The sequence below is a fragment of the Opisthocomus hoazin genome, chromosome 5 (assembly GCF_030867145.1).
Source record: "Opisthocomus hoazin isolate bOpiHoa1 chromosome 5, bOpiHoa1.hap1, whole genome shotgun sequence".
In the NCBI taxonomy this organism is placed as follows: domain Eukaryota; kingdom Metazoa; phylum Chordata; class Aves; order Opisthocomiformes; family Opisthocomidae; genus Opisthocomus; species Opisthocomus hoazin.
Genome location: NC_134418.1, coordinates 67,131,579 through 67,159,169, shown reverse-complemented (window position 1 = coordinate 67,159,169; position 27,591 = coordinate 67,131,579). Strand labels below are relative to the sequence as shown.

The 27,591-nt window shown below is 38.5% G+C and overlaps 1 protein-coding gene across 1 annotated transcript; it reads left to right on the top strand.

Moving 5' to 3' along the window:
• The first annotated feature begins 9,544 nt into the window (after positions 1-9,544).
• ASIC5 (acid sensing ion channel subunit family member 5) lies at positions 9,545-25,885 on the top strand. The gene is made up of 10 exons (XM_009936934.2): positions 9,545-9,627; positions 12,827-13,124; positions 15,046-15,277; positions 16,406-16,525; positions 17,516-17,665; positions 18,243-18,390; positions 19,925-19,981; positions 22,066-22,234; positions 24,991-25,082; positions 25,686-25,885. Exons 1-10 carry the CDS (start codon positions 9,588-9,590, stop codon positions 25,883-25,885), a joined length of 1,506 nt encoding a protein of 501 aa, XP_009935236.2. The 5' UTR covers positions 9,545-9,587.
• Positions 25,886-27,591: the final 1,706 nt, after the last annotated feature.

Below are 27,591 nucleotides of genomic sequence, written 5' to 3'. Positions count from 1 at the left end.
GCCAGTTGCTCCTTTGGGGACCAAAGCTGGTGTAAGGGGTAAATCAATGAGATGTCTGTGTCTGAGGAAAAGGCAATATTTAATAAATTTGGGAATTGTTAAAGTAGATATTTAACTTGCAGCCCTTTGTGTCGAGATACTTTTAAGTTTAAAAAGTGAGACACAGGGAAAAGGAAAAGGAGGGGAAGGGAAGGAGAACGTACTTCTATGGCAGACTGAATAATGCTTGTAAGAGATCTCAGGTAACACACATACTTTCAAAAAATGCACACAGACTAAGTAAAAGAACTAAAAATAATCACATACATCTCATGCTATTTTTTCAGTGGTTTAATTAATGAAAATTTCTTAATTTTATTTCCTCGCGCACAAGTTTCACTCTCATTTGTTGACAAATGTTACCCAATTCTGTTTAACCATCAGCTTAACACACAATGAAGTAACATGTAACTAGCATGCGCTTCTTTCCTGCCCGCCAGCCTTTTCTGAAAAAAAAAGTTAATGCTCAGTTTTACTGCAAACAAAGCTGCAGGGCCTCTGTGACCCCACACCATTTGCTCTCTGCAAGGCTTACACTGCTTACTGGTGTTCCGGTGGTGGTTTCAGCTGTCCTAGTCACTTAAGAGCAGTTGGCTCATAAAGAAAGTCATATGCAGCACGTGGGTGATGGGATGTATACCCCGCTAAGCCAGATGATGTATGTCAGGCTATACAAATATGAGCTTAAAACTAAGCTGAGCCACAAGAAAAGTAGCGCTCCACTGAGGCAACCCGTCAGCAAGGTCAAGGTGATGTTCCTTCATGGTGCAAAACCTGACAGAGTAGAATAATCCTCTCACCACACACCCACCTCTATACATCTGGTCAGGATGCAGGCAAGTAGAGATGCAGGTGAAGATGGTGCACTGGCACGTACATGTTGAAAACTGTGCTTTTCACCATCCCATTCACACTCAAACAGCCTGATGACAAATGCAATAATATAATTTCTCACATCCATGGATCTCAAAGGCATGGACAAGGAAGGTTTATCTTGTCATTTCTATACACCTTCACCTGAAACATCCAGACTGAGCCTCCACAGTGAAATCAAACTTTCTGTTGTCGTTTCTCTCGGCACAAGCAAAGAAAGAGTGTGAACCTAGTGAAAATAAGGACAGCTGAAAAATATTGTACTTTTAACATCACCAAAGAAGTTACTGTCTGTTTTCTTGTGTGGTTTTAGTTTCTTCCATGGGACACAGAGAACTATAAACTTCCAGAGCAATGGTCTCTGCCTTGTAGCCTTTGTATTGCCTACCCAGCAGGTGAAGGACTTTGAAGTCTCAGAGCCCTTTTAAACCCTATGCTTCACAAAACATTAACTCCCTATCTGGGAAGTAATACTATCCTTAATTGGTTCAGGGTTACCAAACTCTCTCAAAATCTAGCTGAAGATACTCACTGAACCAAGAGCTATACAAACCCCTTCTGGTTCCGCAACAGACAAGCTTCAGTCAACTAAATAAATCAGCCAGACCGCAATGATTTAGAAAATTATTTCCAGTATCTCCAACACGTTCAAACTCCATGTAGAGACCTCTTAGCTGCATGGTCCCAAAGCACCTGCATGCTAAAACCCACCAGCCTAGTAACACTTGTGAAACTTGACAATGCAAACAAACCACACCCACTACTCATCACTCTTGCTTGATGACGGTGTTCTCTTCCCCCTCTAAGCCCTCTTGCACTAATGCATTTAGAAAGCTTGGCTGTCCCCAGGAGCCTCCTGCTGAGAGGACATTCCCAAGTGTCCCCGAGTCCTTTATCACCAATATCTGCCTTTCCCCCAGTTCCTGTCGTATTTCACTAGCAATGAAGAACCTTATGATACACATCAGAGGACTAAAAAATATGATTCTCCAAATCATCAGAAAACTGCAAAGACATTCGAAAAAAGAAACATGAGCAATTTGTTTCAAGTCCACACTTGGGCCACAAATACGTTCCTCTAACCACATTTGTACAACGTCATGCTTTGATTTAAAATAAGAAACAAATATAATTTTTGCAGTGCTGTCAATACATGAAACATCACTATCAAAATATTCAGTCAGATCCTAGGAAAGCCCCAGTAATCTAACAGTTCCTTTCAATGGCTGAGATAATTAGAAGCAAGAAAGCTGTTACTTATATGTACAACGCAGAATAAAGATGGCAAGCTCATGTTCTGTATTTTTACGAGAAGCAAAAACCAAATACGTGTTTAGGAAAAAAATACTACCTAGTAAATTTGTTTAAAAATGGTTTTAGCATCTAAAGTATATGCTTTATACTTTGTATGTATTTTGTAGAGTGAATACTCCAGACTACAGTCTTCACATTAAATCCAAATCCACGTTCACCAGACAAAGTATATGAACTCTCTGATGTACACAAACCAGAAACAACTTGCTCTCTCTTTTCTATATCTCATAAGTAACCCCAACTGAAATAAATGTTCAATCTAAACCATGCATAAGTTTAATCAGTCTGAAATGATGCTGCAGTAATTTAACTGTCTGTGTTTCACTTTGAAAACTAGAAATGCCGGAAGTGGCTTTGTGGTCAATTCTTGAGGAAAAGCCCTACCTCTCCCCTGCCCTGGCTCACAAACAGCCAGAGACCACTGTATTCATGTTTTAGAGAGAAGCAAAACCAAGCATGGAACTGCTGTCTGCACTGTGCATCTAGCCAGGGCAAGCTCTGTAGATTGACCATTTCCTAAAAAGCTGACAAATATGGATAATATTATCCTTGCAACCATTCGTCTAAGAAAATTCAGTATCACACTAGCTGAATTCTGTTCTCTAGCCATTCCAACTACAACAGACCTCACACTATCCAAGATGAATGGAAAAAGAGGTCTTAATGAGGACTTGAAAACCCCTGAAATAAAACCATAGACAATAGGGAATCATGATGCATGCATCTTTCTGGCTACCTTCGTGTGATCTGAGTAAGTCCTCACAAGTGTGAAATGAACTTGGTACTGGGGGGGGAAAGAAAGTGACTTGTGCTACCTGATTATGAAATTGTCTGTTGGCAGTGTAGATGACAGCACAGGTTAGAAGAGCCCTCAGGTTTGGCTCAGCTCTGAGCCTTCAGCTCTGGCTTGGCTGCAGACACCCTTAGAAATAAATGTGCTTCTGCCATGCTGCTCCGATTTGGGGCTCTCTGTAGGGACTTGATTCTTCTTTGAGCGGTTTGAGGGGCCTTTATGCCCTGACAGATGGTACAGCTACTTTGCCATATCTTTATATTAGCATAATCATAAATGACTCTTGATGAAAAACTCTTCTGCGTGAATATATCTGAAAGCAAAACATAACCTTAATTATAATTGATGGTATTACTTTTTTCTCAACATGCACCACAATTTCCCTTTTTCGTGCTGAACACTCGGAACCATGTAGGAGCAGATGTAACCACACACACAACTTGCCGTTCATGCTGTGGATGACTGAGCAAGGCTACAAAAGCTGAGAGTGTGTGTGCCCTTGAGCTTTTATTTAGTTATTTGTTTATTTCCTTTTAAAACATGGAAGTCAGACAGAAAGGCTTCTGTTGATCACCGAAACATATCGGAGGAATGTAACCTTCAGCAGAGAGATAGAATGTTCTGTTTCGTGACTAGGCTGAATAGAAGACAAACAGTTAAACACAGCAGAAAAAAATCCCACAGCTTCCCAGAGCTGCACTTCAGACAAACTGTCTTAGCCTTCATGACCAAGCATAGGAATGTTAAGCACCCTTCTTAACCCACCCTCATCCCGTTTCCGTTTACCTCCCCTTCCCCAGGTGGACATGGGGTGGCTAGGCTAGCTTCGCTCATCTGAGCTGCAACAGGGTTGCAGAGCAGAGACAAACTGAACTTACCTGGACAGATAAAAGTGAGTAGTAAGGGCAAAAATGGAGCGTCCCTCCAGCCTGGCCAAGGGGAGGTGTGATGTAAGGCAGAGGTGGCCTGTAGCATATTTTGTAGACACAGCTGGAGCCAAGAGTCTACAGGTTTTTATTGTGTGGGGCTCTATGTCTAAAACATTAGTCTGATGAGGACAGGTAAGTAAGAATGACCTCCTACGTAATGTCATGAATCCAACAAGAGTCTTCTCTTCTTCTAAGTTAGAAGTGACCTGTTCACCCAAGCCAAATCTCAAGTTATCCTGCATGAAATCACTTACGGAGAAGAAAAAATGCACATACAAATGGTTTGGACAGTGTCACCCATTCTTCTGTCTAAACTCTCATTCTGATTGCAAAATCATCACAGATTAATTTGATTTTCCAACGTTCATTAACTTGAACAAAATGCTCAGAGACTTTCTGTCTACAAACAAGTGACGCTTGAAACTTCCCAACACTGTTGTCCCAGAATTCGAGACTAGGAGTCATCCAGCACAGGTGGCTTCTACCTACGTAACAGTGGCTGCAGTGAGCTGGATAAAAGATTCAAGTAGGTCATGTCATGCTGAAGAGTTTCTACTAGAAAGTAGCAGATGTCTTGGGAAGAGCTATGATAACAAAACAACCAACCAAACATTTAAAAAAAAAAACAAAACAAAACAAAATAACCAAATGAAAAAGAAAGTTTACAGTGAGATAATTTCCCCAGTATGTCCATCTAACTTTCCAGTGCTGATAGTCCAGGACTTCCTAAAGCAGCTGTGTCCTTGCATTTAAAAACCCTTCTGTGAATCCACAGTCTGCAGCAATGAGTTCCATAAGTGAAGTATATAACATGTGAAAGAGTATTTTCCTGTGCTACTTTCAAACTTCCTGCCAAGTAATCAAGTAATTTTAATTTCTGTTTGGTACTAAGTCATGACTTATGAGCTTATGAAAAATAACAGTACTATACCTTTATAGTGCCAGTCACCCTTTTCTGTGCTTCTGCAAATTCTGTTGTGACCTTTTTGAGATGAAGCATTCAAAAGGCAAATATCTTTTTGATGTATAGATTTGAGCATAGTTATTTCCATAAAAGCAATGAAAGAATTTGTCTCTCGGACAAAACTGCAACTATAATAGTGAAATGCAGTATGGCAGCTACTTGTGGGTTTTGGTTTACAAGGTGCAACTCAACTGGCACAGGTGAAGCACCTGGAAGCCAGAACCTCACTGCGCTGGCTGCTATACAAGCACTGAACAAAAACCACTTCCCCAGCCAATTTAATTATATAACTGGAGACACAGAGGTGAATAAATGCATATAAAAGGAAGGTAAAGAGGAGAAGATAAATTTGGCATCAAAACATGTCATCTGTTCAAAGGAGTGTTTCATGATTTTCAAAACTGGAATTGCTATGTGAGTAACATTTGAAATTAACAGTCTGCTTTAGGAAAAAAAAAAATTAGTGATTCAAGGCTAAAACAAACAAGCTTAAACTTGATGCAATATTAATAATCCAATCAGATATTTGTATCTGGGGGAGGAACAGAGCTCAAGGTCTTGCAAACTACAAACAAAGAGAAGAGATAGTGCTGCAGGGACTTCTTTTTTTTTTAATGTTGTATTTGTTATACTTCTTGAACACAAAGAACTGTGTCGTCATTTCTCAGCATACCTTTAGCTTTCATTTACTTTTCACACGTCCCAGCACAATCTCCCCCCCGCTGTCTATCACTTGTGGCTCAGGTGAACTTCTTTTACATTGTACAGCATCTGACCCTGTTAATGCTGGTACCAAATCTCCTGCTCCAAGCTGTGCTTAGAAAGGAACTCTTCTTAGATTACCACCAGTTCCTCCTACACATGTATTTTTTAAATATCCAGCACTTGTGCTGATTGTGCTTTCACTGGTTGTCTACGAGCTGTACTCCAATGGTGAAGCAGCCTGCTCTCCAAATCATCCCAGAGGAACAACTTATCTTCCTCATGTTCTAACTGATAATTATTTCCCAAGTATGGAGAAAACCTTCTTTCACTGTTAGCGCCTAAACTTCCTCCTTTTATCAATGAAATGTATCAATGTCAGCCAAAACTATAAACTTAGGAAAAACAACAAATCTCGAATACATGCCACAGAGTTTGCCCAAGGCAAACCTACCCTCTTACAATGCCTTGCGGCCACAGAGGTGCAGTTCTTTAGTATAGGAAGGCTGTTGGTTTTCTCCTCCTCGACACCCGAATCCTGGTTACATGTCAGGTACAGTGAAATAAAAATCTGGAGACACTGGCTACTGCCGTGCCTCCACGTGGCTCAATTTGTGCTGCTGTTTACTCTGTGGCACAGCTGGCTAGCAAGGGCAAAGGGCTGGTTGAGGACAGACGCTGACAACCATTTGCTATTAGGTATTACCATTAATGGCTTGGATGACGGAATAGGTGGCACACTTCTTAAACTGATAAATGAGAAGAGCCTGGAAGGTATACTAGCATGCTGGCAGATGGGGGCTAGAATTCAAAATTTTCTTACTGCCCAAAAATAAATTATGTGCAGCTTCAGTGATGCAAAGTGTAGTTCTTTGAACTTCAGCTGTGGCAACCAAACTAGCAAACAAGAAATTGTTTAGAAATTATCTGGATATTTCAGCTATCAAAAAATAACACGTTAAGCAACAAAAGGAAAAACTGTGAAAAGAGCAAATTTTATATGGGAAATTTTCCACATGGCGTAGAAACCCTACTTTCCACCCAACATCAGAAAGGATGTGTCTGTTGTATTGTGTCCTGGGGACCACTCTTCCAGGAAGATGAAGACTACTTGGAAAGAGCTCAGAAGAGAATGTCAAGAATAAGAAACGTCTGGTGTAAAAAAATATGGCCCATTAACAGAGATGGAAAGAATTATGCTTGACCTGTATAACCAGCAGAAGACTGGGGGGGAAAGTGATAAATATTTTTCCTTCAAAGGGAAGAACAATAAACAATTTTCTATATACAGAGGGATGGGAAAAGGAGTAACCAGTTTAAATTATGGCAAATTAAGACAGACATCAGAAAACAAAAAAATAAACACATTTCTAATATCTGCAGAGCACTAAAAAACACTGATGAGAGCTTGTAATTTCTCCAGCCACAGCTGATTCTGCCTCGATGCGGAGAGACAGGCCCAATGAGTCCTCAAAGTCTCTTTGAGCCTGTTTTTCTGCGGGGCCCCTCCATTGCTGAATCCACTGGCACACTCGCTTCAGAGGAAGGAGCAAGACAGATGCTTGCATTTACAATTAGTTACCATTTTTCACGTATCCCAGCATTTGTCATGAAATGGCAATGACAATTCATTGTAACAGTCCAGATGGTGGTTGCTTCTTTTTTTTCCTGCTCCGTTGTTCCTTTTTTTTACCAATATTTTTGTATGAATGGAATATAAGTGTTTGCAGTCCTCTATATTAGCAAGTGCATTACTTGTTCTGTCTTAAAAGGAGATCATATTTGAGAGGGTTTTGCTAAAAAAAGAGAGCAGGCAAAACATTATAAGAAGCATAAATGTCTATAAAGCACTTAACCTCATACAATGAAACAGAATTTGGAAGAAAAGACTTCAACAATTTCTGGGAAAAAATTATCCAACGAAAGCTAAATATGCACTGAATATATATTTGTGTGTGTATGTATCTATTTTCTCTCAGCAGCCCATAAGAATTCTTGCAAGACATTTTGCTGCAATTAGACTATGAAGAAAAACTTTATCAAAAACAAATTATCTATTTGTCTCAGCACACAGCTATGCAGTTACACAGGCTGCAGCATTTTTTTTTAATTTATCACTGTAAGAGAAGAAATGAACAGCAGTGAAACTGACTTCAAACAAGTTTTTGAGTACAAAATTTACAATATGTACGAGTACAAAAAATGTCATCTCTGTCATCAGTTGGTTTTCCTAAACTTTACTACATGAAATATTAGGGAATGTGCTGTTTAGATAACCAGATACGCACTGCAAGAAGAGAGTGGTTAAATCAAGCTCCCCGTGACCAGCTTGTAATCAGAAAGCAATTTGCACAAGCTATTTGGGAAAGCTGAATAAAAGATGGTTGATTCTTGCCCCCAAGTGTTTGCTTAAGAATTAATGCAAAACAACCATAAAAGTAAGAAAATGTTATAAATTAATTTCTTTTGTAAAACACAACCAGAGAACATAAGCCATGTTCATCTAAAGTTTTCGATAAGCATAAAGACTCTTTGTAAGACAACAACTCCTAGAATTTTTTATTCTTAAAAAACAGTAAGATGAATCATATTTGCTGTGTAGAGAGTAACTTGCAGTTTGTACTTATTAATCATATGCACATAACAGTATAAAAGACCAACATAATTTTCTTTAAGAACTCAAGCAACTCAAACAAGAGGCGTTGTCTGGGTACTGTGAATTAGAGTGGTTTCCATTAACAGGGCTCAACGGATCTGCAAACAACTGCTTGGCAGTGCATTAGGTATGGCTGAGTTACATACAGATGCTGAAAACCAGTGTGCTGTTAAGTGCTTCGCTGCTTGAGTGAACGCGCGTGCTGTGCAAAGCTTGCGCAGGCAGAGAGCCTCATTGGTGGGGCAAAAGTGACAAACGGAGCAGGGGTTTCCGAGAAGCTGAGGGCAGAAATCTTCTGCTTGGCACGTGGGAACGACTCAGTGGAGTTCAGCATTTTACCTTGCAGCTCGTAGCTTGAGCAATATGGCCAGAAAACTGTTGGCAAACAACTAGATGGTGAGGCGCGGTGGGGCCGAGCCGACACATCTGATAACCCAAGAGCACCGTGGGCAATCAACTGGATTGATCAACATCACCAAGGGAGTGAATGAAAGAAGCAGTAGCCATTCCCACCCCCTGCAGATCAGAGAGGAAATGTGAAGGAGGGGCTTTTTTTATTATTTCCTAAAGCATTAATCAAGCCCATCCCAGGCATGAATTTTCTAGTATTTTCTATTGCCTTTCATTAGGTGCTCAGTTCTTTCCTTGAAACAAATTTGAAACAAGATCATACCACACATCTCAGACAAAAGCAGTGTCTGTCCTTTCTCATAAGGAGTTACTAGAATAATTGACTCCGCATGTGTTTTCATCCTCACCCACAGGGTTAATTATCTGGAATAACAGCTCATTTTTGCTAAAGCCCACAAGGACATGAAATCTGGAGTGGAGATGGTTATGAAGACAGATATTCAAAGTGTGGATGAAGTGCATGCTGTTGCTGGTGGGAACCCAGCAGCATACATTTATTGCCCTCCAGACCAGGAAGGGCTCCTTATCTACTTAAAGAGAATCTATTCAGTTCCGAGCAGCAAAGATGACTGGTCTTTCTAAAGTAAAAGGAAAAATTATGAAAGTAATTTGTAAGTTGATGAAACACACAAGACAAGCCTGCACTTCTACTATTTTAGTATAATGTACTTGAAATATATATAAATACGTACATCTGATCCTGTCATAAAGCTAATCTCTTTTACATTGCAGACCATGTTATTAAAGGCAAAACATAGCAACCTTGGCAGGTAAATTGTCCAGTGTTATGTGTCATCAAGTATCACCTCCCATTTAGTTTTCTATAAAAGCCATTACCTAGCAATGATCCCAGTGATAAGGCAGCCTACTTACCCATTCGTTCCTTGCTGAAATAAGCACAGCCTCATGGACCAGCTTGGGAGATTCATTCAACTGGATGCTAAAGGTATGTGCCTACATATATTAGACTGCTTTACCAAGAGTTTTAGTTACATTTTGGTAGTTTTTTTCAGGATCGACAGCCAAAATGAGAAAATTTGTTTCCTTTCTCTTGTAACCTTGTACAAAAATAGCAGCAGTGTGCATTTTCAAGATACAAAGAAGAAGGGAGAGATGAAAAAAGCTTGTAGAATAAAACTGTACACTGAACAAGTAAGAAAAAGTCTCTAGTTATTGGTCCTTTATACATTTAGAATAAAGCTAACACAGTTTTAATCAGGCAATTACTTCTCTGAATGATAACATATTTTAATGTTTTTCAGATTAAGGCAAAAAGGTAATCACAAATCTATCTAGACTGAATAATCCTTGCAAAGGGGCTGCATATAACGTAGTAGGCATGGTGGTGTTGGGTTGATGGTTGGGCTTGATGATCTTAGTGGTCTTTTCCAACCTTAATGATTCTAAAATAACTCCTTCCAGTTAAGAGGTCTGTCAAAAGCTGAGCTATCTTTCTAAAAGTTGTTATTTTTTAATATGTTCATTAATGAGAATTCAATCACAATTAAATATTAGAAATGTAAAAATAAAAATGTTATACCTTATTTCTGCTATGCAAGACCTTAACTTCCAGTTCTTCCTTCTTGGTCATATTACCATCTTTTTCCTCACTAGATCAAAGGGCTTATTATTATCTATCAGTTTTCTATACAAAAAGTTTTAGATTGTGAAAAATTACCTGCCGACTAAAGTTTAAAAAAAAGCCAAAAAAACCTTTACATTCAACTTACAGCGTCAACATTAAAGACAATGTGAATTTCTGAGGTTTTTATATTAGCTCAAAACAGTATGTCCTTGGCCATGTATCCCTGGTTATATATGCAGGGAAGTCATTTCTCCTTTAACAATATTGACTGGAAAATCAGGTTTATCTGACTAATCATGCTGGTTCTTGGAAATTCTCCAGTAATCAGTGTTTCCTGAGGCAAAGCATCCACAGCCCATCCTGAACGTATGAGCTACCTTAGTAGCTCTACATTTCTTCTACATTTGGCTCCAAACATGTGGTTTGCTCCTGGACCTGGATTCCTCTCATTTAGTTACCTCCTTGCTTTTTTACTTATCTATCCATTAATCGTTGGATCTTGTACATTGTTTTTATTCACATCTTTAACAAAAATATTTTTTATTTTAGTGCCTACATGAAATGATATCTGAAAGTAGAGTAAGGATTCTTAAAGACACTCATCTATTAGTGCTAATTCCTCTGGTGAAAGACAGGAATGAAAGCAGTAGTACGATATTAGATAATCTTACGCACCAGCAGCAGAACTTTCACAATCAGATAAAACATTATGTAGACTTACTGTACTTGCTGCGCACAAGAGCTGAAATACTGTTTAATTACATATTTGCATAGATCATAAGTTACACTTCTGCTGATTAAGCTAACTAGTGATTTTTGCTGGCAATGGACTTTTATGTAGGGATACACTCTCAGTCTCTTACCTAGCACAGCGTGGACAGGAGGAATAAACACACACAGTGCACTCCCTGGAGAAAAGGGTCTGACCTGCTTGTGGTCTTGTGCTAGAGTCTATGGGCAGCAGATGCAGACACATGCCAGGAATGCACTTTGTTCTGCTGTTACACTGGGAACACACAAAATGCTTGTCTCTGCACGTACACTGGTGAGAGAGCGGCCTACAGATGCCACCTATCGCAGATGCAGCAAACCCAGAACTCCACTCCAATCCACAGCTATGTACAAAAGCACACGTGGCTGAACAGCTTTGCAGCGGGACCCAACAGTCACCAGAGCTAGGAGAGAAACTTTTGAACAGTTTTCCAACAGAATACTGTTGGATGATAAAAAGGGGTCACAGTAAATTATACCGATATTGATCAAGGTTCTTACACAGACCTTTAAAGAACAACATGAAGTAAATGCTTTCCCTTCAGAAACATTTTGAAATCCAGCACCACCTGGGATTTCATTATCACAGTCCAGAGACTGAGCAGAGACCAAAGCAACATCCCAGAGTGCTGATGTGGTCATGATAGCTTTGGCAGATGACTCTTGCAGCTCTTTGTTTCTTTGCCCAACTGTAATAGCCTCAAGTAAATCAGTCTTACGAAGGGTATATTCTCTTCCTACAACACATGCCACACTATTCAATCTATTTTTTGGTTAAAAAATGTAATTAGAGAAGCATTTAATTGGTGTTAAACACTGATCCAAATAATTTATTTTCAGATCCTAATTATTTTTGCCTCACAAACTTTCTTTGATTTACTGTGCTTATGGACTTTTGAAATGACAGAATAAAGTAGCAGATAACAATCTGTAAACGAAGCACTTTGCAAAGACACTGGTCCATTTATGACTAGATACAGGAAAGGTCCTATTAAGTTTCCCTCATTTGGATGTTTTGAGAACACTCTGTTGAAATCCATGCTCAAAAGATCATTCAGCAACAAGCATAAGAAAATTACACTTCCAGGTATTGATTATATTCATTACTGTTATAGCTCTTAGCCTTAGAAATTTAAATGTTGGCTTTTTTTTTTTAAATGTCAGTTTGTAGAAACCATGGGGTAAATGAAAACTAAAAACATTCCTATTTCAACATTATGGAATCAGACCAGTACAAACCTAACGAAAAGAGAGTAGATTTCCTTTTGAGCCTGTAAACTTTCAAGTTTTATCCATAAATTTTAACAACAAAAGGGTGAGACTCCCTTTCTTATAATTCCGTATCATTCTCCTTTTACCTTATTTCTCAGAGCAAAGACCAGGCCTTTAATGGGATACTACTGTAAGAATCAGCTGCTTAGCTTTTTACAGTAGGTTCACAGCAATCCATTGTTTTAGATCACCAAAGTATGTCAAAACCCAACCTTTTCCATAGAAGTGGAACTATCATTTGACATTAATGTGCTTAAAAATGTACGTGCTTAAAATATTGCAAGGTATTATCTGTTCTCAGGCAGCACTGAGCTAACCTCTGAGCACAAAATTCTTCCAGGGCTCTAGAGCTCTAGACCATGCTCAGAAGCAAGCTCACTACGTAAAGAGAGAATTTACAATTAGAGAGAAATTTTACAATTGCTTTCCAGTATCATAATTACATGGTTGTCCTTTCTCAGGTGCCATTTAAATGCTAATTTGAAACTAAAGTGTGTTTGCTGTGTTCACTATTAAGGAATATTGAAAAAGATACGATTGTACTTAACAAAGAAACTGCTGGAAGACAGAAGGAAGTATCATCAGGAGTTTGCCTCATCCACCTCATTTCATGGAGTGCAAAATATTGTCCAAACACGGAGCAAGACTCGCAAAGTGCTGTGGTTGTTAGTCGTGGTGGGCTGTCTTGCCGTTGTTATCTGGCAAATCTGCAGTCGCTTCATCTACTACTTCAGCTGGCCAACCACAACCACGGTGGTGGTGCAGTATATGGAAAATGTCAAATTCCCTGCTGTGACTTTTTGCAACTTGAACAGGTAAAAGTTATGTTTGTTGTTCACTCTTGAGAGGCAACACCTCTTCATCTGAATAATATCAAGCAGCCAGATTCCACAACTTGTTTGAACAAATTACATAAAACAAGGGGAATATGGCTCTGAGGGTCATGCCTTCCACACCACCACATAAAATTTAAATGAGGAAAATAGAAGAATCAAGGAAGTGAGGTAGTTGGGGTTTTTTCAGTCTTTCCCCTCCTTCAGATGAACGATTGCACTACAGATTTTTAAGTTTCAAAGTATAAGTTGGAGTAGAAAAATCTCTCTGGTGCTGTTCTTCTGAGTGTTGCTTCTACAGCGTAACTAAGGGACAGTCATCAGTCATATCCAAGTTAAAAATAAAAGACAAGATTTGCAAATAGATTCAAATAGAAACCTCAAAGAATTGTAGAAATTCTAGGCAAAGCAGATAATTTTTTTTTTTAGAGGTGCTCAGCCTTTACAGCTCCAGCTGATGTTAGTGGGATCTGCAGGAGGTAAGCAGTGGGGTTTTTTTGGAAGTCGTGTATCTAAGCAGGAACTTCACTACAGATTTCTACATTTCAAGCTAATGGCTAAGATTCAGATGCAGTCACTTTGAAAATAATGTAATAAACCTACAGCCCCATTTTTAAAGCAAAAATGTAATTTAGGAACGGTTCTAGAAATACAGAAAGTTCACCCAGATTTTTTCCTCAAGAATTGTAAGTTTTCTTATCTTCTACCTTTGCTGGCAGAATCGGCCAGAAGCACAAGTCTCAAATATCTGCCTTGCTGCGCCTATTGCATCGCCCTGCATAGAGCCACCCCGGGTTATACTGTGCAACGTGCACTGCATGTAGAAGTCCCTCTTGATCACAGCAGGCCGTGTATTACCAAAATCTCTCACTCCTTCTAACTATAGCTGCAGCACATTGTAAGTGAATAGTCAGCCACTGAGCAGGCAGTTGTCTGCCTAAGCGACAGTTTGCTGCCACATCCATCTGTTGTTCATGCTGTGCTTATCCTTCTCTCCTGTTTTTAGTAACCAGTTATTTTGTTGGCTTGACAGAGGTACAGATCTACACTTCTTTTTGTCTTCTGACTCAAATTCAGATGTGAAGAGTTGTTCCTACCAATCTTCCTTAAGTTTGGGTATTAAGATCTATTATACAACTACAGTGATATGTTTTTAAAATAGGATTACAGAAAATGGCATTTTGAAAGAACATGTTATTGCAGTTTCATTTGGTTTTATTCTCTTTTCAAACTTATAACTGTTCTGTGAACCCTTACTTTACTTCAAGGACTTCAGTGCTGTACATGAGGAAAGCACGTCCACCACCAATGTGTTCGAGATTTCCAAGTGGATTCTAGGAGTAAGGACCACCCTTGTTTTACACCCCTGTGTCACCAGCCATAGAGCTCATGAGAAGGTAGATTGTCTGTACTCTGGGGTGTAGTGCCTTAGTAAAGCAGGTGCAGGAGATTATTGCACATAGAAATAAATTTTCTAAATTATAGAAGACATCTTTTTTGAAAGGAACAGCTCCTCCCAGCCAGTCTCCCACATGTAAATGCAATTGTGCAGCTTGTCATTGCTTCTGTGAATCTGGTGGTTGGTTTACGCAGGTGGCTAATCTGCTCTCTTTGTTTTTTATAAACAACCACACAAAATAGAAATGTTTCTAACACAACTGACCAGAATAGCCCTGGGAAGGTGTCCATTTTCTGTTTTCAGGTATGGAAAATACTTCCATAGAATTGGGGACTATATTGTTTATTCATGTTGCAAAGATCAAAGTGCAACGTGGTGGGCAAGAATCACTGATAGTTTGTGAGCAGACAACAAATCGTGCAACAGATTTGGCAAGAGCAGCCTTGAGATCAGTCCTATAACTCTCCAGAACTCCAAACAATTCTTTCTCCTTCCCATTGACAGGTTTCAAGCTCACGCAGTAAGCAACCTCAAAATCATTTTTTTCATTTGGAACATGGTTTATGGAGCTCTCCCAAAATTTCCTATGGAAGATAAATATTCTCAAGAGCTAAATGATTTCCTTCTTGGGAACCAGAACTTCAGCATCAAAGAGTTTACAAGGAAAAATGGGTTTTATCTGAACAGCAGCACATTGATAGAATGTGAATTTTTTGGAAAGCCATGTTACCCCCAGGTAAATACGTTTATTTTATTAAAACCGTAGCATGAAGGGGTAGGGCATATATCCTTACCACTCAGCTTGAGACATCTACTTTTGCCAGCTATTCCCCATTTTCCCTTTACAGTCAACCAATGGAGATAAAAAGTCCTGCTCTAAATCACTCTGAGCACCCTGCTTCTCCCACTGACTGCAGAGACAGACTGCTGGACTCCCTGAGCTGTAAAATGGGATTTCAGCCTGAATGCTCTCTGCCTAGTACCACTTCTGCATAGATAGCAGCCTTTGAAAGCTGTCATACCTCCAGGCTGTATCTAACAACCTTCTCCATAAATGGCCTATAATGAAGGTCAGTTTGAATAGAGTTTTTTGCAGGACATGATTGCATAGTTTTGTTCTTGAGGTCAAAAGTATAAGACAGACAGGGTAACTATATACAGAGCCCACAGGAATTTTAAATAATCAGATTAAAATAGCCCATCTTTGGGAATTTTGGACAACAGCCATAGAATATGATAGTTGCATTTTTATGTTGATTCCTCCATAGAGCAATTCCCGACTTAAATAGAAAACACGAACAGAAAAGTCAGGCCTACATTCTTTCAAACAAATCTTACCTTTAGATATGCAATACCTTCTAAAATTAAACATTGGGGAGCTCTTTTAACTGAAAGACACTAGTGCTAATAACTAAAACGAAAGCAATGAGATGCAGTCATACTAGCAAATGTTTTCAGTTAAATGATGAGATAGCTTTGGGAAAAAAATGCAAATATTGTACTTTCATAAGTAACAAAATTTAGTTTTGAAACAGTCTTGACTAAACATTTACTGGAAAAATTAAACAAGTTGGTTTTGAATTTCTATAGAATGTAATAGGTGTAGAAAACCAAGACGACCTCATTAAATGTTTCTGAGTTCATAGGTATTAATAACCAACGTGAAATTTCTCCTTTAAACTTCATTTTCTAGAGAAAGGGATGAAATCCTATTGAATATTTCCATCAATTACCACTTTTCTGATTGTAATCTTTAGCCCCACCTTTGGGGAAGAAAACCCAACAACCAGTCGTCCATCTCTTGCATTGTGACTCACTAATGAAACTTCAAGTGATCGTTCTTCCCTATTTTCCTTTATTGAAGGATTTTGAACATGTTTTCACTGAATATGGAAATTGCTTTACTTTTAATCATAATGATCTTCCAGCAAGAAGAGTGAGCTTGTCTGGAAGAGGCTTACATTTACTTTTCGATGTCCAACAGGTACAGCTATCCTAATGATTATAAACAACTAATCATATAATAACTTACAGATGAGTAGAGCTGTCTTGTTTGGGGGCTGGTTTTTTGTTTGGTTGGTTTTACACAGACCTTCAGAATTTCATGCACCAAATTCTGTATCAAGACTATCGATGAGTGGGAGGGTATTTTAACGGAAGGATCTAATGCAGATTTGAAAAATCAGAAGTAGTGTTGACTCTGGTCTCAGCTAAAAGGTTCTGAAAGTTGTGAGTGAGCGTACACATGTATATATACACAATTACCTAGAATTGAAACACACCATCAGAGCAATAATTTAATTTTATGCAAGCATTTCAGAATAAAATAATTTCATTTTAATAAAAGGCATAGTAGGGAAGGTCATATGGTGCCAGTTTCTATGTAGTACTGGATTTTAGTTGCAGTAGCAGTAGCTACAAGTGCTTACTACCAGCTAAGATCTGGTCTTCGCACTGTAAATAGTCTCTGACCTTATTAAAATTGTCTTTGACCAAGAAAACCCAGAAAACTCAGGGAATATCACCTAGTGAGATCGGGGAAGAAAACTAAAATCTGGAGTGATAAATGCATTAGAGAAGCACTTTTTTTCCTCTAGGAATTATGAGACAGGAGTGACAGGTTCTGGAGAGAGTGATGGAAAGTCTGCTGAAATGTGATGGGGAGTTGCAAGTAAAAGGAAGGTCTATCCGAGTTATGAGTAAAGGTTCATCTATGCCTTCTTGCTTTTGAAATTGGGAGATGACAGAACAAATAAAAAACCTGAAAGTTTATAGTAACTGGAAGGAAACCCACAGAGGTAATCAACAAAGGAAATTCAAATCAGTTTGCTTCTACACTTTTCTGTAAACTGCCAAAAATGTAACTAGAGATACAAGACCAGATAAAAGAAAGCATAGTACCATTTTAAACTGAGCTAAAGCTTCAGAGGGTAAGCAAAGCCAAACCTATTTTAAATTATTCTTTTTGTATCAGGAACAATTCACTGATGAACCTGCTCTTGGTTATACTGATGCTGGTATAACTTTTGTAATCCATTCACCCAAAGAGCTTCCACGCTTTGATGGTTTAGGTTTACTAACACCAGTCGGAATGCATGCACAGGTCGCAATGCGCCAGCTGAAGGTAAGGACTTTGTCGATCAAGTGGAAATATTGGTCTTTACTGTCTCTAATTCTCTTCTGAAGCATGACAATGTATTAGACATTTTGGAAGTTAAAATATTAATCTAGCCAAAGTGACTCCTAAAAATAACATTTCACCTCCAGATACAAACAATCTAAACAGTATTACTGCTGGGGGGAGGCTGAATATCATTAGTAAAAACAGATTATGAAGACCAAAGTCAACCTTTCTTTTCAAACATCTTACAGTCTCACTGATATATAGAAGGACACCACAGCAGCTCTCCATCAACACAGTCTGTTACTTTTAATGTTGTCTTGGATTCCTCGTGGAATCCAAGTGGAGTGGACTACCCTTCTGCGCTAGGCTGTCTGATCAGGTCTTACTTTTGCTCATGATGAGAGGAGATGATTTTATAATCCCAAAAGCACACACTGTAATTGCCTCCAACTAAATCATGATGTTACTGCTTCTGTCTTCAACAGGCTTCCTTTATCACTTTAAAATGTGAGAAAATAACGTCTAAATTTAAAACACAGACAAAAAGATTATATCTTCTGTTATTATTACCCTACAGTCAATTATCCAAGAATACCCATGGGGAGAGTGCAAGCCTGACATAAAGCTTCAGTACCACAAGATTTATAGCACTAATGGATGTTTGCAGGAATGCAAAGCCCGGTACATACAGGACTGGTGTGGCTGTTTGCCATTCATTCTTCCAGGTATTTCTCAGGAATGTCATAATAGCATACACTGTATTTAAGGATCATCTCTCTAGGATGTTATTGAACACTTGCTCATTGAACAGCAAAGGAGATGGGGCACACGCTTGAGGGATAACTACAGCTGGGATTAAGTAAAATTATATGCATTAGATTTTTCGGTTTTTTAATTCAGAAGAAAAAAGCAATATATTTGGTCAGCTCTACCCTTAGCATCTGGTCAATGGCAATTCTTAGGATACAGACCAAAAATCCTGAAATAGAAAAATATGTTTCAAGGCTGTGAGACGTCTGTAGTCTTCAATGTGACTTCCTAAACAGCTGAAACTAAATCCATAAAAAGTTACAGGTTTTCACATATACTGCAGAAAACCTGCTTTGCAGGTGTTTAGCAGCCACAGCAGAACTCATTGCCTGAAGACAGAAACTGAGCTCCCCTACATGAACCCTGGAAAGAGTTTGGACCAGAAGAGGGCTCTGCAGAAGCCAAAAGGCTGCATAGTGCCATCTAATGAGCCTGAAATGCTGAGCACAGGCGTAAGCTGTAATACTCCCCTTGAGAATCCAGGTATCTTAATCACTCTAAAAATGCAAAGCAGTAACTCTAAGCCCTGACCACTCTAACCCCTCGCACCTTTTCAGCATTAAAAGTAATGATAACACTGTTGTCTCTCTCTGAAGCGAGAGCTGGAACCCAAAGTTCTGCTCTCTCAGTTCTTGTTTCCACAAGCAGTGCGCAAGAAAGCCCCTGTCATGCCTGCACTTTCTGACTCAATGTATTTTTAAATATGCCCAAGAAAAGTACAATGTTTTCACTAGGAGACACCCATTGAGCAATCTCCAGCCTGTTCGTTTAACAACCTTTCGGAAAGGAGGTTGGCAATCTCCTAGAAACTCTTGTGGAGAGGGGTTTGAGATGGAAATTAAGTCTAGGTCTCCCATACCCAGGGTGAGTGCTTTATCCACCGGCAATTAGACAAAGGAGGGCAACGCCTTGCTTGACCATGTGCTAAAAGGCTAAGTAATATTTCCATGCAAGGAAATAAATTGAGGTGTAACTGAGGCCATCTGAAATCTGAAAATTTTCCTGTTAGCTCAGGGTGCTACATCACCCCTCAGATCTCAGAGCAACTCTCGCATGAAGCCCAAAACTTTTGCTGAAGCTTGTGGGGTGTAATCATATATTCCATCTACCTGCTTTGTTTTTTCATTTCCACTAGCAAAACCAGAAATTCCTGGCCTTAGCAAGCTAACATGAAGAGTGAGACACAAGCTTAAAGGCAGCTCTTGCCGGCACACATAACAAAGAGATTCGCTCCAAGAGCAAGCCTCTCAGCTGCTGTCTCTTTTCACTATGTGCCCCTTTCAGTGTTGGTAACCGCGCTGTGCCCAACTGGCTTGCTTTCTCAGTGGTGTGATGATAAGCATGAAGTGGTGAGCACACTTTGATGATCTTACATTTCAGTTTAGTACAAATAGAGCTATAGCTTAGATTGCTAATTTAAGTTCCTGAAGTTTGTTGTTTATTTTTAAGGAAATGGAACAGAATGTGATTTGCTGAAGTTTTACAATTGTGTTTATCCTGCAGTCTGTAAGTAATAACTTCATATTTTCTAAGCCAATTCCAAATAGTAGACAATATTTATCAATTAAGATACCGAAAGCAGCACTGGAGTACATCCCAGTTCATTTAATATTCTGAAAATAGAGACAAGACAGACCATCAAACAGATGCCAATTAAAAAAAATAAGAATTCATTTTTGTAATCAGAAATCATTCAAAATGGAAGAATGGTAAATTAATCTGTTTTCAGTTATCAAGCTTCTGGCTTGCACTTTTGCATCTTCATGGTATCATCCTTCTAGCTCCAATGTTGTGTTCTTTTTGTTTACGACAGAAGAGTGAACAGCACAGTAATTACAGGTTTGCTAAATGATAGCAAATATAATTCAAAAATCACTGGACTTTAAAGTTTGTTTCAAAAGTAAAGTGGGTCATATGTTTTCAAAGTGCTCCAAATGCAATTTGTTTCCATAAGCATATAATCTGCACACAGTAGATAGGAAATTTGGAAGTTGCTACAAAGACTTTCTGGAAAATACGGCAAACGGTAATCTGAGAAGCAACTTCTCATGAACTTTAGAAAGCTTCCTTTTTAATTGGTTTAGATTCTGCTATGTACCATGACTTTCCCTTTCCAAAGGACCGAGTGACTAAGATATCAAGTAGACTAACAAGTTTTGGGGAGCCTGTGCGGGGGTTTATGTGTGTTTTGATTAGGTGTATGCAACATGCATGCAATATCTATTACTATGAACAATGACTATTTCTTTTTCCTGTGCCTTTTTCAAAATAAATTCCACTAAGTTCACATTCTTATATGGTCATGATCTTTGATAGCCTATCATGGTGGAAATATGCATATTATTTTACTTAATGGATATTCTGTGACCAAGTTTCAAAGAAACCACTGTGCAATAAACAAAAATGACCCCTAAATCCTATCGAGGGTGGACAGGGTTCAGAGCTGGACCCCCGAAGGAACTGGGATCACAGCGCTGTACATGGTGAACCATGTATGATGTCTGGCTTGATGTGTCTGGTCCCCAGGACCCCAAGTTAAGTGCCAAGTCTCCTTTTACAGTGCAGGAGAGGTTAGACACCTGATAACAAAGGCTCAAACAACAGCACACTGATTCAGTATCTGCGGGACCTACCATTGGCAAGAGCATTTCTTTTAGGAACTTTAAAGGCTGGCTATCCAGAATGAAATCCACAACCCTAGCATCCCTGGAGGGTGCCTCAAATCATCAGTTAACAGGCTGAGATGATCACCTCCCCTGTGGTCTGCAAAAGCGAAAAGCCGATGCGCAGAGGGAACAGACACAACAGCCACCACCACACCAGGGCAAATAGATCATCACAAGCAGGAGGCTATGTCGCTCACCTCAGGGTACCAGATGGCTTTGGGTGATGGTTCACGCTTCAGGAAGTATTTATGCCTTACCATTTTTCTTCTACATGAATTTCCTCCAACTTTCCTAGATCTCTATGATTTCCTTCTGTTTCTCCCCACTTTTGTGAGCAGCCCGACCTGCAGAATTTTGTGACTTCTCTTTGGTATTTGAAGAAACAAAGCCGTCCCTAAACCCTCTTAGCTGTCTATAAATGTAATTATCAAATGGCAGACAGAGGTTAAGGAAAGTGAATTTAGCTTACCAAGATTTTTCTGTAGTTATCAGATGATAGTAAACTAGAATTGGTGTTGCTCTGGAAGCTGTTTCTGTGCATTGAAAGGTGCTAGGCAAGCAGCAAGACCAAAGGTTATACACTTAAGTATGTAATCAGAAAGCTAGCACAGGACATTGAAAGTCTGTTGTGCTACTGTTTAACTACAGATGAGAAATAATAAGCACATAAAGTCCTAATGAAGGCGGAAAGACTTACAGGTGCTGAATTTCTTTGGAAAAAGTGACCAAAAAAAATCTCAATCCATACTGTGCACCACTTTCCCAAATGTCAGTTACAAATACTTATTTGTTCCTTCAAAACTGGTAAGAATCTGACTTTGATAAATATATGGGTTAAAAGCAATTGTGTAAGTTTAAAAAACAGTCTGAAAACCATATGCTTTTTCAGAAACATTGTGCAAACTCTTTCTCCTAAAATTTCAGATGATATAGAGATAAAAGGATTATGTACAGTAGGAACTCACAATTCCACCTGCCCTGCCCCATGTGAAGAAACAGATTATCCTACCACTGTCACATATTCAAGTTTTGGAGGAGAAAAAGCCATAAAATACTTTTCTGCAAACCTGAACAAAAGCCCAGAATACATTAGGTAATCATGTTTAATACCTTGTCTAATAAAGAAACGATCAATTACTTCTAAGTGTGCTAACAGAGTGTAAGATGTAAATGTGACCTTTTAAAAATATACTTTTATGTGTGGTATGAATAATGTTGTCTGTGAGATAAAATAATGTTTTAGACAAAACTGGTTAAGATTTATACATATTTCATATATACATATAAAATACTTAGATATGTCCAAGACTTGTGGGTGTCATGCAATAGATACTACGATTAAAAAGTAATGTTCTCAATTTCCTTCTGTCATTGATCTCTTATAATAAAGTTTTTTGATCTCTTCTGCAATTAAGAATAAAGAAAGGGCAGAGTTATCAAACCTATCCACAATCCACTTAAGCAGTCCATCCAATAGAGAAGACAAACCTTCACCCCTTCACAGCTGAAGTCAATGAACAACCTAAATAGATACTATATAAAGTTGTTCTCCTTTCTCTCAACCCATTCCCTAAGGAAGTTTCATAGCACTTAAGAGCTAGGTTTTATTGTAGCCGTAATGCCACAAGTTTATTAATCTTTATTGTTGTTAGTAGAATTCACTAATATTGTTTACATTATAAAAGTTATTTAGAACATATTTGTTACCATATTAATTCTCATGAGGTAGTAGAAGAATGAAATAGCACGGCTCCCTCTGTGTGACTGAAAAGACTACACAGAAAAAGTAAGTAGGTCTATGCCCAAAGAGGGGGCCTTCTAGTGTGAACATGTCTCAACAGTATTGACTACACATTTTATCCAGGAAATAGTGTTAGAACTTATGTTATGCGTAGAGCTGTGTCACTCAGTAGTAGTGCTGAACTGACATAATCTGCATACTTTTATAGAAGAGGTATCACATATGCTTGTGTGTTAATAGAGCACATGTCTTACTGTTGAAATTTAATAATAAATTGATGCCAGATTTCCTTGCAAACACAAGCTTTATATATCCAAACCCAGAATTATTTACAGATTTTTTTGCTGGAAGGATAGAGTCTAGTTGTCAAAGAGCATTTAATACAGTGTCATAGACTGAATCACTCACAGATGTAGATGTTAGCAATACAAATAACTATTAAGACAGGTGTTACATGAACTCATAGTATCCACAACTTCAAAATGTTTATAAAGAACTGTAGAAAATTTGGCTAATGAAATATCTGTGAGTATTTCATTGTTTCAGTGACATCAGTTTTCTCACTCTTGAAGCCATCAGTCTGCAAATGAGCAGGAACTGCACAAATCACAGAATAGTTGGAGTTGGAAGGGACCTTTCAAGGCCATCTAATCCAACTCCCCTGCAGTTAGCAGGGATGTCTTCAACTAGACCAGACTGTTCAGAGCCCCATCCAACCTTATCTGGACTGTTTCTAGGGATGGGGCATCTACCACCTCTCTGGACAACCCACTCCAGTGTTTCACCACCCTCACCATAAAAAAATTTCTTTCTTATATCTAGTCTGAATATACCCTCTTTTAATTTAAAACCATTACACCTTGTCCTACAGCTACAGGCCCTATTAAAAAGTCTGTCCCCAATGAAGATTATGAAAATTAAACCTGTCATTATATGCAAAAGACATTAATGCTTTAAGGATGTTTTATCTTTGTTGATTATTTTATTGTCTGTAAATGTCATGCGCAACCCAGCAATTATTCAATTAAGCAAGTGAAAATACAGAACATTCCCCTGTTACCAAGCTTTACCCAATAGGAATCCTTCCCACGTATTAATGAGTACATATTCTGAACTATAAAATGTAGAGATCTACTGATTTCTGAAGATGTAAGAAGGGAAAAGTTAAATATTTATTGGATAGTTCTGCTAGCAACTCCATGACAATGGTAGGAAGTCTTATTAACAGAAGCCATGAGAAGATTTTTTTTATTACTCGGTGCTACCTGAATTTTAGAATTCTAACCTAAAGAGATAGAAGTGATCATTTTGTACATCAAATACTTTATTTTCAGTGAATATTCTTAAACAGCTCATTATCATTGTCAAGCAAAAAAATCTGTAACTGTTCAAAGTTCTGAAGAATAATTACTACTTTTATTTTTAAAGGTCACAACATTACGTGTGCCATCATTTTTTGTGTCTGTTTTATTCCATAACTGTTATGTTTATATTCTATCTAGGAGTTAAGCAGAATCCTTCTGTAGACACAGTATCATAAAGATCAGCTCTTTATTCACACTGAGTCATTCCACAGGTCTTGCTCCAACTGCGATTTACCTACTCTTCCACTATGCAGCAGGCATAAATATAATTAGGTAAGCAGAGGATAGAACTAAACACCTGAGTACAGGACAAGGGCTCTTCTGCAGAAACATGTTCATTGAAGTACACACAATTAAATACGCAGTTGCACATAAATAAGAGTGGTAGACTACACCTCCGAGCACGGTAACCACTGTAGGTCAGGATGCTCGACACTTCTGCTCACTCTTATCTCTGCGATCCTTAAGAAGTACGAGTCAGTCTCACAGACAGACCTAGAGTTACTTTTCCAACATAGCCTGAAGATCTACTCCTCTGATAAGCTCCCGTTATAACTGTTGTTATTAGGAAACTTCTTTATTTTTTTTATGTTGGTCACCTAACTCATTTTGGTAACTGTCATGTGGCTGTTCTTTAAAAGACACCATCACTCTCTCTGAACTCAGTCCATGTTGACAGATGTTGGTAAAAAATGAACAGCACTCCTAATTGTCTCAAGTAATACTGTATGTATTTGTCATTAGGCAGAACCTTGTGTGTATTGACATTAAATATCATGATCTGAGCTACAAAATAACACAGCAGCAGAAGGCCTTGACTATATCTGAGTTGCTTGGTATGTGAAAGTTTAATATTTATTTGTTGCTGATTTTTAATTAAAAATTATTAACAGGTTTGTTACTCTCCCCCCTCCTGAGTCATAGGCCATGTGGGCTTCTAAAGAAAAAGCAACCCCTTTTACATTATAATGGTATTAATCATGTCTGCCTCATGCTCATTTTTGATACTATCTCCTGCCATCCCATTAAACAACCTGCAGTATGGACAGCAGCTGAGAGTAAGAATTAAGTTTGGCACTAGTTTATGGCTATATCACACGCAGGATTGCAAGAACAGTGAAGTTCACAGGATTTGAAGGGGAGAGGGAGATTTTGGGAAGGAGAAGCAAGAGAACAGTTAGAAAGGCATAGAATTAGGAAGTATTTTAAGTATCTGTTTCACAGTAGGATGTGTTGTGTTGTACTTGCTTTGCTTAGAATTTTAAGAAACACATTAGTCTTCTCCAATAAACATTCTTAAGAATATTAATTCTGTTTTCTTAAAGTGATAGATTGTGTATAATGAATGTATTTAACACTTGAATCCGGCAGAACTTTGTTTGCTTGCTAGACTAAACCAAATGCTTAGGATGACATATGTTTATTTCCTTCTATTACAGCTGATGTAGGTGGCCAGCTTGGATTGTTTTGTGGTGCCAGTATGATTACAATCATAGAACTGCTGGAGTATGTTTTTACTAACTTCTGTTGGATGTGCATCTTTCTTCTATTGAAAGCTCCTGAAATGCCTCAATGGAATAATCCATCCCAGAACCAGCCAAAACACAAGGACAAAAAGATGGGAATACAAGAATGTTAGTGGCTTGCAGAAGCACAAAACTAACTGTTTCTGCAACTTCCCTTCTTTTTTAAGGGATAAAAAGGAGACCATAATATTTTGCATGGATCCCTTCCCTGCACTCCTTATTCTTCCTGCTTCTTTTATTGCCTAGAGCTATTTAACTGTGCTAGATATCTCCAAAGAGTGAGCTTTGGAAAGTCTCACTTTCTTCCTCATCTATAGAAAAATATAATATTTGCCTAAAGTTTTATTTCAAGAATTACCAATGTTTTTCAAGTAACATAGCAAGAGATACTGTCATACAACGCAATTTAGTATTTCTGACCCAGTTTTTATATTTTGTATTTTGAGTGAAGAGAAATAATAGGCATGCCAAATTAACGCACGCGCCAAGTTTCTTAACCATCATAAAGGTGGAGCATCGCCACGCTGAAAAAGCAGATTCCTTATTAATGACAAAGTCTTTGCTAGTAGGTTACTATGATTACATGTTCCAGTGAAGGATATCATAGCTTTCTTGTCAGAATCAGGAGTGTGCCTAATAACATTAACTTCTACAGTGTATTATCTGTTTGTCTGAAACACATAAAAAAATAAATCTCAGGAGCCTGCCAACTACTCTACATACAAATCATAGGGAATTCGAGTGGATGGCAAGCGGGCAAACATAGGCCAAGTTCAACGGTTAATGTCATGAAAGCTGATAATAAAGACTAAGGGCTTCATCTAAGTCTTACTAAAAATCAGTGAGAGCAAGAATTTTGTGGCTTTGGTGCTGAATCAGGCTTCCTGAAAATTTAATCATTTGAAATTGTTCAGAAAAGCTTCTCTGGCTTCCTGTGTCCATGTGGGCCGATGGAGCAGTAGCAGTTTAGAGGCTTATGTTTATAAAGAAGAATTTGGTTATTAATTAACTGCCAAAGATGTGCAATAACGTAAATAGACACTCCCCTCCCCCACACACACTAAAGCTCATAGAACAAGAAGCGTGCACTGGGGCGTTTATTTGATCTTTTTTCTTTATACGTACAATATCTTAGCAAACAGCATAGCCATTTAAAAATATCACAGTTAATATTTTCACTTTATACAGTATCTTTAGTACATTTCTTTCTCTAATAGGTCTCTGAATACAGTTCTGAAAAAATCCACACTTGCCAGAGTCTATCAGAGTTTCTATCAATCAGAGTTTTTGATGCATTTGGAGGTGCCAAACAGAGCCTGGATAGAAACCCTTTAGGAGAGGTAGACACAAAATCTTGGACAAGATGCACCAAAGACTAAATTTAAGACTACAGGACAAAGGATTATCCCAATTTGAAGCTGACTGCTATTCAATTAACTATACATAACAACAGTAGATAACTCTTTATTTGAGAACTTACAGACAGTTGTCTCGACCTCAGACTAGCACTGTACAGACTGTGCTAATCAAAACATTTTTACATTAGAAAGCTCACAAAGGCTACAACATTACACCTTCTGAACCACCGCTCCCCAGCCGGTGCCGGGGCCCTGCAACCCTCAGTCAGCCCAGGAGCATGCCTCTGTACTCTTAAGTAACATAAACGTTGCGCCTGAGACTCCAGGTAAGCCATTAGCCATAGCCACCCTCTATAATTCACACTATTCTTCCACACCATCCACTCCAATTCAGCAACTAATAATGAACTAGTTTCTACAAAGAAAGTAGTAAGTGTGCTGACTAAACAGGCAAGTCCTTA